General features: G+C 43.7%; 2 protein-coding genes across 2 annotated transcripts in view; one reads left to right on the forward strand and one right to left on the reverse strand.

Annotated features, from left to right (window-relative positions):
• The window catches only part of rb1 (retinoblastoma 1), a 38,228-nt gene that overhangs the window by 2,461 nt on the left and 21,116 nt on the right, over window positions 1-14,651 (reverse strand). Inside the window, exons 18-20 of the mRNA XM_020468024.2 lie at window positions 8,256-8,371; window positions 366-511; window positions 104-249 (exon numbers count right to left, since the gene is read on the reverse strand). Of these exons, the coding sequence (XP_020323613.1) occupies window positions 104-249; window positions 366-511; window positions 8,256-8,371 (408 nt within the window). The remainder of the gene's footprint in view (window positions 1-103; window positions 250-365; window positions 512-8,255; window positions 8,372-14,651) is intronic.
• LOC109875636 (lysophosphatidic acid receptor 6) lies at window positions 9,540-11,898 on the forward strand. The gene has a single exon (XM_020468025.2). It carries the CDS (start codon window positions 10,363-10,365, stop codon window positions 11,461-11,463), a length of 1,101 nt encoding a protein of 366 aa, XP_020323614.1. The 5' UTR covers window positions 9,540-10,362; the 3' UTR covers window positions 11,464-11,898.

Here is a 14,651-nt window from a genome sequence, read left to right on the forward strand (position 1 = left end):
TGGGGATAAAAAGCCACAGGTGTCAAAGTTGTACATAATCATGTATAGAGTGTTTTAATCGCACAATTTGCATCAGAGTACGTGTGTGAACACAGCACAGTACCTGGTCCAGGTGGCGGTCTCTCATCAGTTCATACTCATTCTGCAGTGTGTGCTGGAACAGAGTCCACATGATTGGCTCCAGCTCAGGGTGAGAGGTCAAAAGTTGTGTGTAAAGCATCTTCAGCCTCATGTAGGCCAACCGGTACACTACAGGAAGAACACGGAACGAGTTAGAAACCGGGTTACAAAGACAGACAACCAGTCATACACAAACAACACCCCACCGACGACTGTAGACCAACTACCAACTCGTGAAATCTTACATTTTTTGTAGAAGAGGCTGAGAGAGTTGGACTTTGGGTGCCTAGGGGTCTGATGGGGCACCGGGGCAGAGGGCTGAGAGGAGGGTGGGGCTGTAGATTCAGGGGCCGGCAGGGTACGGCTACTGGGCCGCACAGGGGAAAGATACCTGCCAGAGAGGAATAACAATATTAGAAAAACAATAGTACAAGCTTCAAGCATAACAATGAGATGGATCAGTGACGCACAATTATTTCTTAAACCATGTTCTAAAAAAAGGTTAAATGGTCAATATCCTGAAGAGATCTTCACAGGTTCTCAACCTAACCTCTGACCAGTCTTTCCCAAAGCCTAGGGCTTTGATATCGGTTACTGTTGGTCAGTGTTCATGTGGCCAGACAAGCCCATTATCCCCCACCCTGTTCACTTCACCCATTCACAGACTTAACATTCCACAACTACTTAGTTCATGCTTTGTCAGGGTTCCGCAAAACAACTTCGATAAGATACATGTTGTTCCTAAATGCAGTTACAAGAAGACCAGGCTGAAAGTGTACCGTGCTTTTTTTGTGAGCATTCAAATGCAAGAGCATACCAATCCAGCTTAATATCCTCAAATTGGTGGTTATCAATCCATTGGGCAGAAGTACAACTTGCGTGCCTTCCCAAGCCTGAAAGGGATGCCATTTGAAAAACAAACAACATTTACTACTCAGATCTCTGGCACCCATCAATGCTTGACCGGATCTTACTCCAGCTTTGTAACAAAACAACGGTCAATGAAAATGGGGTCATACACTCACAACCTAAGGTTGGGCAATATTACGATAGCATCGTCTATTGACGATGCTTGACATAGATCGTCGATGATGACATTGAGAAGTGACAAATTGTACCAACTTCTGTGTTCATGCAAGCGACCCATTGAACAAATCCTCACTTATCAGTATCTGCAATTTGGCAGTAAGCCCAGACCTTGTTTTGAGAACAAAAGCGATCAGTTTCAAGGTCTCAAAATAGAGAGAAGAAGCCTCGTGAGGTATTGGTCGGTCACAAGAATGAAGCAAACGTTAACCAATTATGAACGATGAATAAGCTAAATCATGCAAATTTGACGTATACTGCAGATAAGGGAATGGGACTGCCCCATTCAATGGTGCATTACGTTTGTTGGAACCTCTCCAGCGTGCTGACAATTATTCATTTAAGATTGACTTAGAATGTCCCTGTGTAAGAATTTCCACAGCAGCTTTCTCACAATGAATCTAAGTTACATCTCAAAAAGTTGTTTATATATATATATTTTTTTTGTTGTTGTTGTTTGTAATAATGACAATTACAACAATACTGAATGAACACTTATTTTAACTTAATATAATACATAAATAAAATCTATTTGTCTCAAATAAATAATGAAACGCTATACTTGCTGGCACTAAGACCGCACTCAGTCAGCTGTATAAGGAAATAAGCAAACAGGAAACCATTCACCCAGAGGCGGCACTCCTAGTGGCCAGAGACTTTAATGCAGGGAAACTTAAATCAGTTCTACCAAATCTCTATCAACGTGTTAAATGTGCAACCTTAAATGAGAAAAATAAATAATAATAAATAAAGATCACCTGTACTCCACACACAGAGATGCGTACAAAGCTCTCCCTCGCCCTCCATTTGGTAAATCCGACCACAACTCTATCCTCCTGATTCCTGCTTACAAGCCAAAATTAAAGCACGAAGCACCAGTGACTCGGTCTATAAAAAAAGTGGTCAGATGAAGCAGATGCTAAACTACAGGACTGTTTTGCTATCACAGCTGGAACATGTTCCGGGATTCTTCCGATGACATTGAGGAATACACCACATCAGTCACTGGCTTTATCAATAAGTGCATCGAGGACGTCGTCCACATAGTGACTGTACGTACCCCAACCAGAATCCATGGATTACAGGCAACATTCGCACTGAGCTAAAGGGTAGAGCTGACGCTTTAAACCCGGAAGCTTACAAGAAATCCCGCTATGCCCTGCGACAAACCATCAAACAGGCAAAGCTTCAATACAGGGCTAAGATTGAATCATTCTACACCGGCTCCGACGCTCGTTGGATGTGGCAGAGCTTGCAAACTATTACAGACTACAAAGAGAAGCACAGCCGCGAGCTGTCCAGTGACACGAGCCTAGCAGACGAGCTAAATCACTTCTATGCTCGCTTTGAGGCAAGCAACACTGAGGCATGCATGAGAGCATCAGCTGTTCCGGACGACTGTGTGATCCCGCTCTCCGTAGCCGATGTGAGTAAGACCTTTAAACAGGTCAACATACTCAAGGCTGTGGGGCCAGACGGATTACCAGGACGTTTGCTCTGGGCATGTGCTGACCAACTGGCAGGTTTCTTCACTGACATTTCCAACATGTCCCTGATTGAGTCTGTAATACCAACATGTTTTAAGCAGACCACCCAAGAACACAAAGGCAACTTGCCTAAATGACTACAGATCCGTAGCACTCATGTCCGTAGCCATGAAGTGCTTTGAAAGGCTGGTAATGGCTCACTTCAACACCATTATCCCAGAAACCCTAGACTCACTCCAATTTGCATACCGCCCAAACAGATCCATAGATGATGCAATCTCTATTGCACTCCACACTGCCCTTTCCCACCTGGACAAAAGGAACACCTATATGATAATGCTGTTCATTGACTACAGCTCAGCGTTCAACACCATAGTACCCTCAAAGCTCATCACTAAGCTAAGGAACACCTGGGACTAAACACCTCTCTCTGCAACTGGATCCTGAACTTCCTGACGGGCCGCCCCGAGGTCGGGAGGGTAGGTAGCAACACATCTGCCACGCTGATCCTCAACACTGGAGCTCCCCAGGGTTGCGTGCTCAGTCCCCTCCTGTACTCCCTGTATGGCCAGGCACGACTCCAACACTGAGCTAAAGGGTTTGCAGACGACACAACAGTGGTAGGCCTGATCACCGACGAGACAGCCTATAGGGAGGTCAGAGACCTGGCCGGGTGGTGCCAGAATAACAACCTATCCCGCAACGTAACCAAGACTAAGGAGATGATTGTGGACTACAGGAAAAGGAGCACCGAGCATGCCCCCATTCTCATCGACGGGGCTGTAGTGGAGCAGGTTGAGAGCTTCAAGTTCCTTGGTGTCCACATCAACAACAAACTAGAATGGTCCAAACACGCCAAGACAGTCGTGAAGAGGGCACGACAAAGCCTATTCCCCCTCAGGAAAGTAAAAAGATTTGGCATGGTTCCTGAGATCCTCGAAAGGTTCTAAAGCTGCACCATCGAGAGCATCCTGACCGGTTGCATCACTGCCTGGTACGGCAACTGTTCGGCCTCCGACCGCAAGGCACTTCAGAGGGTAGTGCGCACGGCCCAGTACATCACAGGGGCAAAGCTGCCTGCCATCCAGGACCTCTACACCAGGCGGTGTCAGAGGAAGGCCCTAAAAATTGTCAAAGACTCCAGCCACCCTAGTCATAGACTGTTCTCTCTGCTACCACACGGGAAGCGGTACCGGAGTACCAAGTCTAGGACAAAAAGGCTTCTCAACAGTTTTTACCCCCAAGCCATAAGACTCCTGAACAGCTAACCAATTGGTTACCCGGACTATTTGCATTGTGTGCCCCCCCCAACCAACGCAGGACAAGCTAGTTAACCTAGCAATATCATCAACCATGTGTAGTTAACTAGTGATTATGTGAAGATTAAATTGTTTAAAAAAAATAAGTTTAATGCTAGCTAACAACTTAACTTGGCTCCTTGCTGCACTCGCATAACAGGTGGTCAAGCCTGCCATGCAGTCTCCTCGTGGAATGCAATGTAAATCGGCCATAATCAGCATCCAAAAATGCAGATTACCGATAGTTATGAAATCAGCAATGCCGATTAATCGGTCAACCTCTATTTTGAATAGCCTAAAAACGTAACGTAGCCAGGGGACTAGGGCTGACCCCAATTATTCGACTGGTCGATTGTTTGGTCAATAGGCTGTTGGTCGACCAAGATTTTTTTTTTTGTCGAGAAGTACCGAAAATATATTTTATGGAGAGACACCCATCTCATTCACACCCATTTCAGTGAACTAATCTGAGGCAGACTAATCTATTGCAGAGGCTGCGGGGATGGCACAGTCCAAGAAAGAGAGTGTGGCTGGACAATGCAGGTCTCCCTCCAGAATTCACTCTCCCCCACCAATTTGTGCACATTCATTGTTTCATAACTTCATTGTGTGAATTGTTTGCTAATTCCTAATCGACAATGTTTGTTTGGTTACGGTAATGCATTCAATACATTATTCCTTTTACCGTTCTCATTGTCAGAGGGAGTGGACACGTTTGCAGAGAGCACAACCTTTGCTACACCTGTGAGAAACAAGTTTTGGTTTATTTCATTCTTTTTATGAATTTTGTCAATTTAGTCATTGTCTTTTGTTTGGAGCCTCCAGTCAATGTGGAGTAAGGATGCGCACATGATTATGCATAGAAGTAAGCCTATAGGCTGCCTAGTCTGCGCACAAATGTAGGCAAAAAAAAGTGTGTCCATTTGGGGATCTGATTGTATTTCTGATTGGCTTAATGCACAACCACTAATGAGCTATGGAGCTTCTCAAAGTAATGTTTTCTTCACCTCAAACAGCAAGCAAAGTTGGTTTTTACAGCCATTGAGATTTTTTTTATTTCACCTTTATTTAACCAGGTAGGCCAGTTGAGAACAAGTTCTCATTTACAACTGCGACCTGGCCAAGATAAAGCAAAGCAGTGTGACAAACAACAGTTACACACATGGAATAAACTAACGTACAGTCAATAACACAGTAGAAAAAAATCGATATACAGTGTGTGAGGTAAGATTAGTAAGATTAGTAAGATCAGTGTGTGAGGTAAGATTAGGGAGTAAGGCAATAAATAGGCCGTAGTGGAAAAGTAATTGTAATTTAGCAATTAAACACTGGAGTGATAGATGTGCAGAAGATGAATGTGCAAGTAGAGATACTGGGGTGCAAAATAGCAAAAAAATAAATAGCAATATCGTCATGAGGTAGTTGGATGGGCTATTTACAGATGGGCTATATACAGGTGCAATGATCTATGAGCTGCTCTGACAGCTGATGCTTAAAGTTAGTGAAGGAGATATGAGTCTCCAGCTTCAGTTATTTCTGTAATTTGTTCCAGTCATTGGCAGCAGAGAACTGGAAGGAAAGGCGGCCAAATGAGGAATTGGTTTTGGGGGTGACCAGTGAAATACACCTGCTGTAGCGCGTGCTATGGGTCGGTGCTGCTATGGTGACCAGCGAGCTGAGATAAGGCGGGGCTTTACCTAGCAAAGACTTTTAGATGACCTGGAGCCAGTGGGTTTGGCGACGAATATGAAGCGAGGGCCAGCCAACGAGAGCATACAGGTCGTAGTGGTGGGTAGTATATGGGGCTTTGGTGACAAAACGGATGGCACTGTGATAGACTGCATCCAATTTGCTGAGTAGAGTGTTGGAGATTATTTTGTAAATGACATCGCCGAAGTCGAGGATTGGTAGGATAGTCAGTTTTACGAGGGTATGTTTGGCAGCATGAGTGAAGGATGCTTGGTTGCGAAATAGGAGGCCGATTCTAGATTTAATTTTGTATTTGAGATGCTTAATGTGAGCCTGGAAGGAGAGTTTACAGTCTATCCAGACACCTAGGTATTTGTAATTGTCCACATATTCTAAGTCAGAACCATCCAGAGTAGGGATGCTGGACGGGCGGGCGGGTGCGGGCAGCGATCGGTTGAAGAGCATGCATTTAGTTTTACTTGCATTTAAGAGCAGTTGGAGGCCACGGAAGGAGTGTTGTTGTATGGCGTTGAAGCTCATTTGGAGGTTAGTTAACACAGTGTCCAACGAAGGGCCAGAAGTATACAGAATGGCGTCGTCTGCGTAGAGGTGGATCAGAGAATCACCAGCAGCAAGAGCAACATCATTGATGTATACAGAGAAAAGAGTCAGCCCGAGAATTGAACCCTGTGGCACCCCCATAGAGACCGCCAGAGGTCCGGACAACAGGCTCTCCGATTTGACACACTGAACTCTGAGAAGTAGTTGGTGAACCAAGCGAGGCAGTCATTTGAGAAACCAATAATGACAATAGCTCCTCAATGTTTTTGGAAAATCTTTCCTTTCGATGACCAATGTAATGCTCAGAGCTAGTGGAAATATAACATAGGCCTACTTATTTTATTATTATCCCTTGAGCAAATAGCCTACAGCGGTGTCAGTCCCGAGCTCACTGGCACAGGAAACTGAGGGCTCAGTTAATAGTTGATACAATGTTTCAAGTTTCTTGCAGACAGGCCATGCGTAGCCAATGTGATTTATAGGATTTTTTTTATTTTAAAGTCAGAATATATTTTTTTTACTTGCAGGCTGCAATGCTTTCATTTGTTGGCTTTATAGGCTATTTTTACATAGTTGGAAATAGATAGATTAACCAAATGAAATTGATTGAGATACAAAGACGTTGTTATAAATTAAATGACAATGTTCCACGAAAATGTTCATATGAAAACCACAAGTGGCGCACATATCGGTAGAAATGGTAAGATAAATTGGCATTCCACATGAGAAAGTTTACCGACTCCTTGTGTAGCCTATTACCGGCAACTTCAGGAGAGTAATGGCAGAATTCTACAAAAGCCAGTAGGAGCGGGAGGAGAATGGTCGGGACAGCTTCAGTTCTCCCTCTTCTTGTCATCTTGATCTCTGGTTCCCTCTAGAGTCATTTGTGTCTTATTTCATCAAACAGTGAGCTTAAAGCCTCAGACAAGCTCAATGCATATATAGTTGATTTTATACACATAGGGTGTAATATGTTTTAATTTACAGTAAAAACTTTTAATCTCAGATTTTTTTTATTATATATAAAATAAAATCTATATTTATATATATAGATAGAGATATATATATATATATATATATATTATTAAATTGTAGTGATTCACATGATTTCAGGATAAATCCAGCAGTTCCCTATGCTGGGTAGTGAGTATCAAAGCAAACACTCAACCATGAGCACCACGGAGCCTTCAAAAGAACTCCGGGACAAAGTAGTGGAAAGGCAGATCAGGGGTTGGGTATAAAAAGATTTCAAAAGGCCTTCAATTAAGAAGTGGAATGTGTATGGCGCCACCAAGACCCTGCCGTCTGTCAAAACTGGATGACAGAGCAAGTAAGAGACTGATCAGAGAGGCTACCAAGAGTCCAATGGCAACTTTGAAAGAGAGATAGGCTTATATTGCCAAGACTGGTCAAAATGTGCATGTGATAATATCCCAAGCACTCCACCAAATCTGGTATGTATGGTAGGGTGGAAAGAAGGAAGCCATTACACAAGAAAGCCCACCTTGAATGCAGTTTGAATTATGCAAAACAACACTGGAGCTTCTGTAGCCATGTGTCAAAACGTTGTGATGAAACTAAAATGTAACTTTTTGGCCTAAAAGCAAATGTTACATTTGGCGCAATCCCAACACATCACCCAAAGAACCCAATCCCTACACATCACCCAAAGAACCCAATCCCTACACATCACCCAAAGAACCCAACCCCTACTGTGAAAGCATGATGGTGGCAGCATCATGTTATGGGGATGTTTCTCATCGTCTTATCAGGATAGAAGGGAAAATGAATGGAGCATTGTACAGAAAGGTCCTTGAGGAAAACCTGCTACCCTCTGCAAGAACGCTGAAACGGGGACAGTTCACCTTCCAGCATGACAACGATGTCTGGGGTGTAGACTTTTTATAGGCTGTGTAAACTACACATTAACAGTCAGTCTCCCCAGACATCATCATATTTCACAATGGGGACTGTGAATAAGGTGCGTTAGTGTCAGATGAGGGTGGGGACTTACAGGTCCGCTGCAGTGTGGTTGTGCTGTAGGGGCTGGTTGAGGGTGGCAGGGGGCTCTGCCTGCTCCACTGGACCCTCCTCACGGGTCCGTTTCAGCAGCTCAAACAGTGGCGAGTCCTAGGGAGAAACACACGGAACAGCATTCATTAGACAGGCACTACAGCATTTCACACATGCACCGAAGCACTACAAACACAACAGCAAGTAATACCAATTTCATGGAACTTGTTCCTAAAGCTCAATGTTATAATCAACACAATGTACATTACACTATGTGCCTAAACGTTATTACATTATACCTCCATTATTGGCAATGTATTACATTATCAGAATTTATTACAATCGCATTTTATAACATTAGTTGCTACAGGGTTAACATCCCGTCCTCATGCCACTGGTGATATCGGGTTTGACCTTTGGAACATGGACACTCCCTAAGCCTCTATGTATTAGATCTTATCAGACACACGTAATATTCAATTCAACTATATTCATACAAAAGGGTGGGTGTGTTTATGAAAGCAGGCCTATATGGTTATCTACACTAAGACTTCACCAGGAACTCCACATTCAACACTTTCAGTTGTTCCCCGTGCTATATGCAACATAAAAAGGCAGACAAACTTCCTGTGGCTGTTTGTCAAGCTGCATTTTGGGCCAAGATCAAAAGGTATGACATTTATTGAACACTCACATGCACACCCACACTTGCACACAAATAGACGCATACAGCACGGCTCTGTATCGGAGTCGGTGAAAGCCGCACCTAGTCGCCTGCCTCATCAAGTTAGTCTGCAGGTTCAGGCTTGCCATCACTGGAACCTTCCCCTTCCTGTCATTCTGAGGCAGCTGCTTCGGTGACGCCACTGACTCCAAAACAGCTCAAGAAAGTACACTGGGCTCTGGGGCTGACATGAGAGTATGACTTAACTGATTCCTTTCACCAAGCAGAGCCAAATGAAGGCGTGCTCTGTTTGGGGGTAGTATTGCTCTTAGATATCAAACAAAATAAAGACAAAATAATACACTACATTTCATTGCTTGATATAAATGTGATATTTTCATGAGATCCTGACAGCATGCTAAGGGCACAGAAAACAAGCTAACACATATCTAGAGTTACTTCAGCCTGGGGATATAAGGCGTTAAAGATGACATTTTCAAAACAAACATCAAGAGAGAAAGTGAGCGAGAAAGACTGTAGGTCTTTCAGCTAAAGCTGTGGGCTGGGCTTGGAGGCGTAGTGGCCTACTCCTCCCAGTGTGTGAGCAAACAGTCGTTTAAGCTTCAGTCTAAAAGGTAGAGCTTCAGAACAGAACACTGACTCCACTGAACTTAAGGCTGCATCACCGGTGGACAGGCAGGCTGCAGCAGAGCCGCTGTCAGTTTCCAAGTGTAGGGTCAGTAGGAACATCATGCCCCCAAGGGCTGCAGCAGGAAGAGACTGGAAGAGGGCTGCCAGAGGCAAAGCAGGAGGCCGGGAGAGAGGGAGGGACCCAGAGGGGCAGCAGAAAGCCTCTCAGCTCACAGACCCGAGGAAAGGCACATGACTCCCCCCTCTTTCACTGGAGCAAGGAACACCACTGACTCTGGAGTGAGAGAAGAAACTCTCCAGACTCAGAAAAGACAACCTCAAGGCTGTTCACAAGAAGACCACAGGACATAAAAACAGACCTGGGATCTTACAATTACTTTAACTAGATACATCTTACTCCTGCCAATGGATTAACTGAGAGGACTGTTATCTTTTTGGATACTAGCACAGGTATTGACAGAGTTGCTTGCTGTTCTTTTTAAAACTGGGCTTTCTGAAAAAGCAAGTTGACGGTGGTATTTGCACCAGAGCACATTATTATGCTTAAAAACCATTGGATTGAATGAAAATGGTTTACTTTTATGCTTGGGGATGAGGCTAAAGCTTAACTGGAAATTACATAGATAACATCAACGGATGTGTACCCCTGAAAATAAGGAAACTTATTTTGTACTCTATTCTTTGGAATTATCTTGTACAAGTGATTGCTGCTTTCCACAGAAACGTTCCCATTTTTGTATTGACATTCATCAACACTCCCATCCTCCAAACCTTACACCACTCCTCCCGAAAGATGTATAACAGCACTCTGGAGACTGATGGCATCAGTTCTCTGGGCTTGAGCCAAAACAACACGAGCTGCTTTAAGAGTGACGGCTTCAAGTACACCATGTACACTTCAGTCTTCAGCCTGGTCTTCATAGTCGGGTTGCTCTTCAACATGGTCGCAGTCTACATCTTTGCCTGCACGCTGAAGCTGCGTAACGAGACCACCACCTACATGATGAACCTGGTGGTGTCCGACCTGCTCTTCGTCCTCACCCTGCCCTTCAGGATCTTCTACTTCATCAACAGAGACTGGCCGTTCGGCAGGGTGCTCTGCCAGCTCTCAGTCTCCCTCTTCTACACCAACATGTACGGAAGCATCCTCTTCCTCACCTGCATCACCGTGGACCGCTTCCTGGCCATCGTCTACCCATTCCGATCACAGGCGCTGCGGACAAAACGGAACGCCAAGCTGGCCTGCTGTGCCGTGTGGGTGTTGGTGCTGTCTGGCAGCCTGCCGACGGGCTTCCTCCTGGACACCACCTCGCTCAGAAACGAAAACTCCAACTCCTCTGTCAACTACTGCTTCGAGAACTTCTCCAACAAGCAGTGGCAGTCCAGTCTGTCCAAGGTGGTGGTGTTTATTGAGACAGTGGGATTCCTGATTCCGTTGTTACTCAATGTCTTCTGCTCGGTCTCGGTCCTCCAAACACTGCGCCAGCCCCAGGCCATCAGCCGTGGTGGCCAGCTCAACAAGACGAAGATTCTGAGGATGATCGTGGTTCATCTCCTCATTTTCTGCTTCTGCTTCATCCCTTATAATGTCAATCTGGTGTTCTATGCCCTGGTCCGCACCAAGCTGCTGGAAGGCTGCGCTGTGGAGTCAGTGGTGAGGACCATCTACCCTATCGCCCTCTGCATTGCGGTCACCAACTGCTGTTTTGACCCAGTCATCTACTACTTTACATCTGAGACCATCCAGAACTCCATCAAACGGAAGTCGATGGCAGTTCGCAACAATAAGATGTCCGTGGGGCTTCAGACAGACACGCTGAAGAGCCACAGCACCATGCAGAACAACCTGACAACTCTGAGAGAAAAAGTATTTCACAATGAATCCACTGTGTGACGTCACCCCCTTGATGAGGCATCAATATTTCAGGTGACTCCGTGTTGGTGCAACACACCCAGATGATCTAAAGCAAAAGATGGGAGATCGGTGGTCTGGAGTGGATTCTATAAGAACCATAGCATCACAGGAAGCAAGTGCAGTTGCATTAAGGGTACCCACTAAGTCCACTGACTCAGCTGAGTGTTGTCATGTTAAGGGCAATTCCACGGTATCAGTGACACTAACTAGGTTTCCATTCAATTGGCGAAAGATTTATGCAAATATTCTAAACATCTGCACAAATAAAATATGTGAATTTACCCACCAGTGGTGCGTTTCCACCAAACAAACTGGTGGATAGATAGATATCTATCTATCTCTGTGTAATGCCATACTGCACACAAAATGTCATTTCTCTTCATTTTCATGTACCGAATAAAAATCTAAAGTTCAAAGTGTTTCCATCGCATTTTCAACTCCACCGATAGTTGTCAAAAACTGTTGGTTTAAATAGCAAATGTGTCTACTCTGGTCTTGGCACTTGTGCTACTGCCAACAGCTGACAGAAACAGTGCGGGTAGGCTGTGCGGGTAGGCTAGTCTTGTGAGATTATTCTGGATAAGAGAGAATATTTTTTGTAAAACCGGCAGTCAAGCAACGGTCATCATGTCAACAGAATAAGAGCCGCGATATTTACTGGAAAGAAGCGTGAAGATCAGGGTGCACTTTCACCACACTGAAGTTAATCATTTATTTTAATCTGTAGCCTAATAAAACTTCATGGTTTCCCGAGTCGTAGTGGGAGGACCACACATTATCGCGACTCCAAGTTTACTTCCACATGATGGTTAATTATATCAACATTTGCGCATGAAGGCATTTCCACTGCCATTTCTCATATAATTTGTTTTACAGACAGAAAAAGATCACCACGTCGAATTAACAAATTAAAATTGTTACCAAACTTCGTATCTTCACGGTTCTTCAAGTAAATGTGTTTTTGTAAAATGTTCAGTGGAAATTGTTAAAAGTAGTCCTTGTGCATAGTTGTATGGTTTGTTTAACTTGGCAATCGTTGGTTTTTGTTTGACAAAGATTTAAATATGAGTCTCAATATCCCTCTGTTACCATGGAATTGCCCTTAAGATTTTCCTACATGATACAGGTCTGGCGGGGAAACCTGGACTGTGGTGCTACAGATTTACAAAACAAAAAGTGTGAACATTTACCCACAACACACTTTGTGACTTGTCAAACAGTGACTCAGGTGTCTAAATGTGGCTCTATTGAAATACTTTATACCAGGCAGTGGTCAGTATTTTCCCTGCAACAATAAGTACAGAATATTGTATAATAAACTAAAATAATGAAATAGCAATTTATAGAGCAACACATTTTACTTGCACCCCCCCCCCCCCCCCCCCCCTCAACAGTGATTGTGACACCAATTTAAAAAATAATAATAATGAAAGCAAACAAGTTCTCATCTATTTTGTTGAGTCACCAGAAGTGAACAGTCGGTGGTAAATATGTATGATATTACCCAGGTTTACCTTTGCACGCCATATATTGATTTGTGGGTAATAAAACAGAGTGAGATATTTAGGGCATTTTACAAAGACATGTGGTTATCAGTCCTTCAGGTTTATGACGCCACCTCACTAGCTTAGCGATAACGTTCTCCCTTGCTCATATTAATCATACAACTGAACGACTAAATAGCTAGTGCACACAGAAACCACCTCAAACCATTGCCAAGCATGACAAAGAACGTCTGGCTAGCTGATGACAACTGAGTTAAGAAGGATTTGTTTGCTGTTGATGCAGTTCATCATGCATGTGTGAAATCATTGTTTAATTAAGTTGAGTGTCACACCACAACTAAATCTCGCCTTCGAGACCATAAAATTGAGTTCAGGGGGTGAAACAAAAACAAAAGTAGGAAGAAAGTAGATTTAAGTCTGATCTAATGCGTTGCTGGATGGTTATTTTAGAACAAAAAAAAATGAAATAATATATATTTGAGAAAACCAAAGAGAATAAGGCTGTGAACACATTCTGGCCCTGTTCAGCAACATAGAATAGCTAGACTACCACAGCCAAGGGCTGCTACCTGAAGAAACATTTACTTTGACAGCATCAGCCATGAGGGAAATGTGAGAAGCATCTGGCCTCTGTTATACAGCCAGAGGACAGAGGTATGTGAAACCTGTGACACTGACTAACTATGTCAATGGTGGGTGGCCAAAATGTACCAAAGTCAGCCAAAGTGAATACAACATTGATTCAACACTCAATGATTATGGAAAAGAAAAACAGCTCAATGCTGTATTTTAGGGCATCAACATCTTATTCATACACTGAACAAAAATATAAAAATGCAACATGCAACAATTTTACTGAATTACAGTTCATATAAGGAAATCAAATCAATAAGACCCTAATCTGTGGATTTCGCATGACTGGGCAGGCGCACAGCCATGGGTGGGCATAGGCCCACCCACTTGGGAGCCAGGGACACCCACTGGGGAGCCAGGCGCAGCCAATCAGAATTAGTTTTTCACAACAAAGGGGCTTTATCACCGACAGAAATACTGGGTGGCTGGTCTCTAGACAATCCCACAGGTGAAGCCAGATGTGGAGGTCCCGGGCTGGCATGGTTTCATGTAGTCTGCGGTTGTGAGGCCGGTTGGACTTACTTCCATATTCCCTAAAACGAAGTTGGAGGCATCTTATGGTAGAGAAATTAAGATTAAATTCTCTGGCAACAGCTCTGGTGGACATTCCTGCAATCAGCAAGCCAATTGCATTCTTCCTCAACTTGAAACATCTGTGGCATTGTGTTGTGTGACAAAACTGCACATTTGAGTGCAATTTTATTCTCCCCAGCACAAGATGCACCTGTGTAATGATCATGCCTTTTAATCAGCTTCTTGATATGCCACAACTGTCAGGTGGACGGATTATCTTGGCAAAGGAGAAATGCTCACTAACAGGGATGTAAATACATTTGTGCACAAAATGAGAGAAATAAGCTTTGTGTGTATGGAACATTTCTGGGATATTTTATTTCAGCTCATGAAACATGGGACCAACACTTTACATGTTGCGATTATATATTTGTTCAGATTGGGTTTTAACTGGGTAGTTCTGTTCAATAATCCTTTACCAAACCCATATCAGGGTTTCTTATGAACACTTTGTAA

The sequence above is a fragment of the Oncorhynchus kisutch genome, linkage group LG28 (assembly GCF_002021735.2).
Source record: "Oncorhynchus kisutch isolate 150728-3 linkage group LG28, Okis_V2, whole genome shotgun sequence".
In the NCBI taxonomy this organism is placed as follows: Eukaryota; Metazoa; Chordata; class Actinopteri; order Salmoniformes; family Salmonidae; genus Oncorhynchus; species Oncorhynchus kisutch.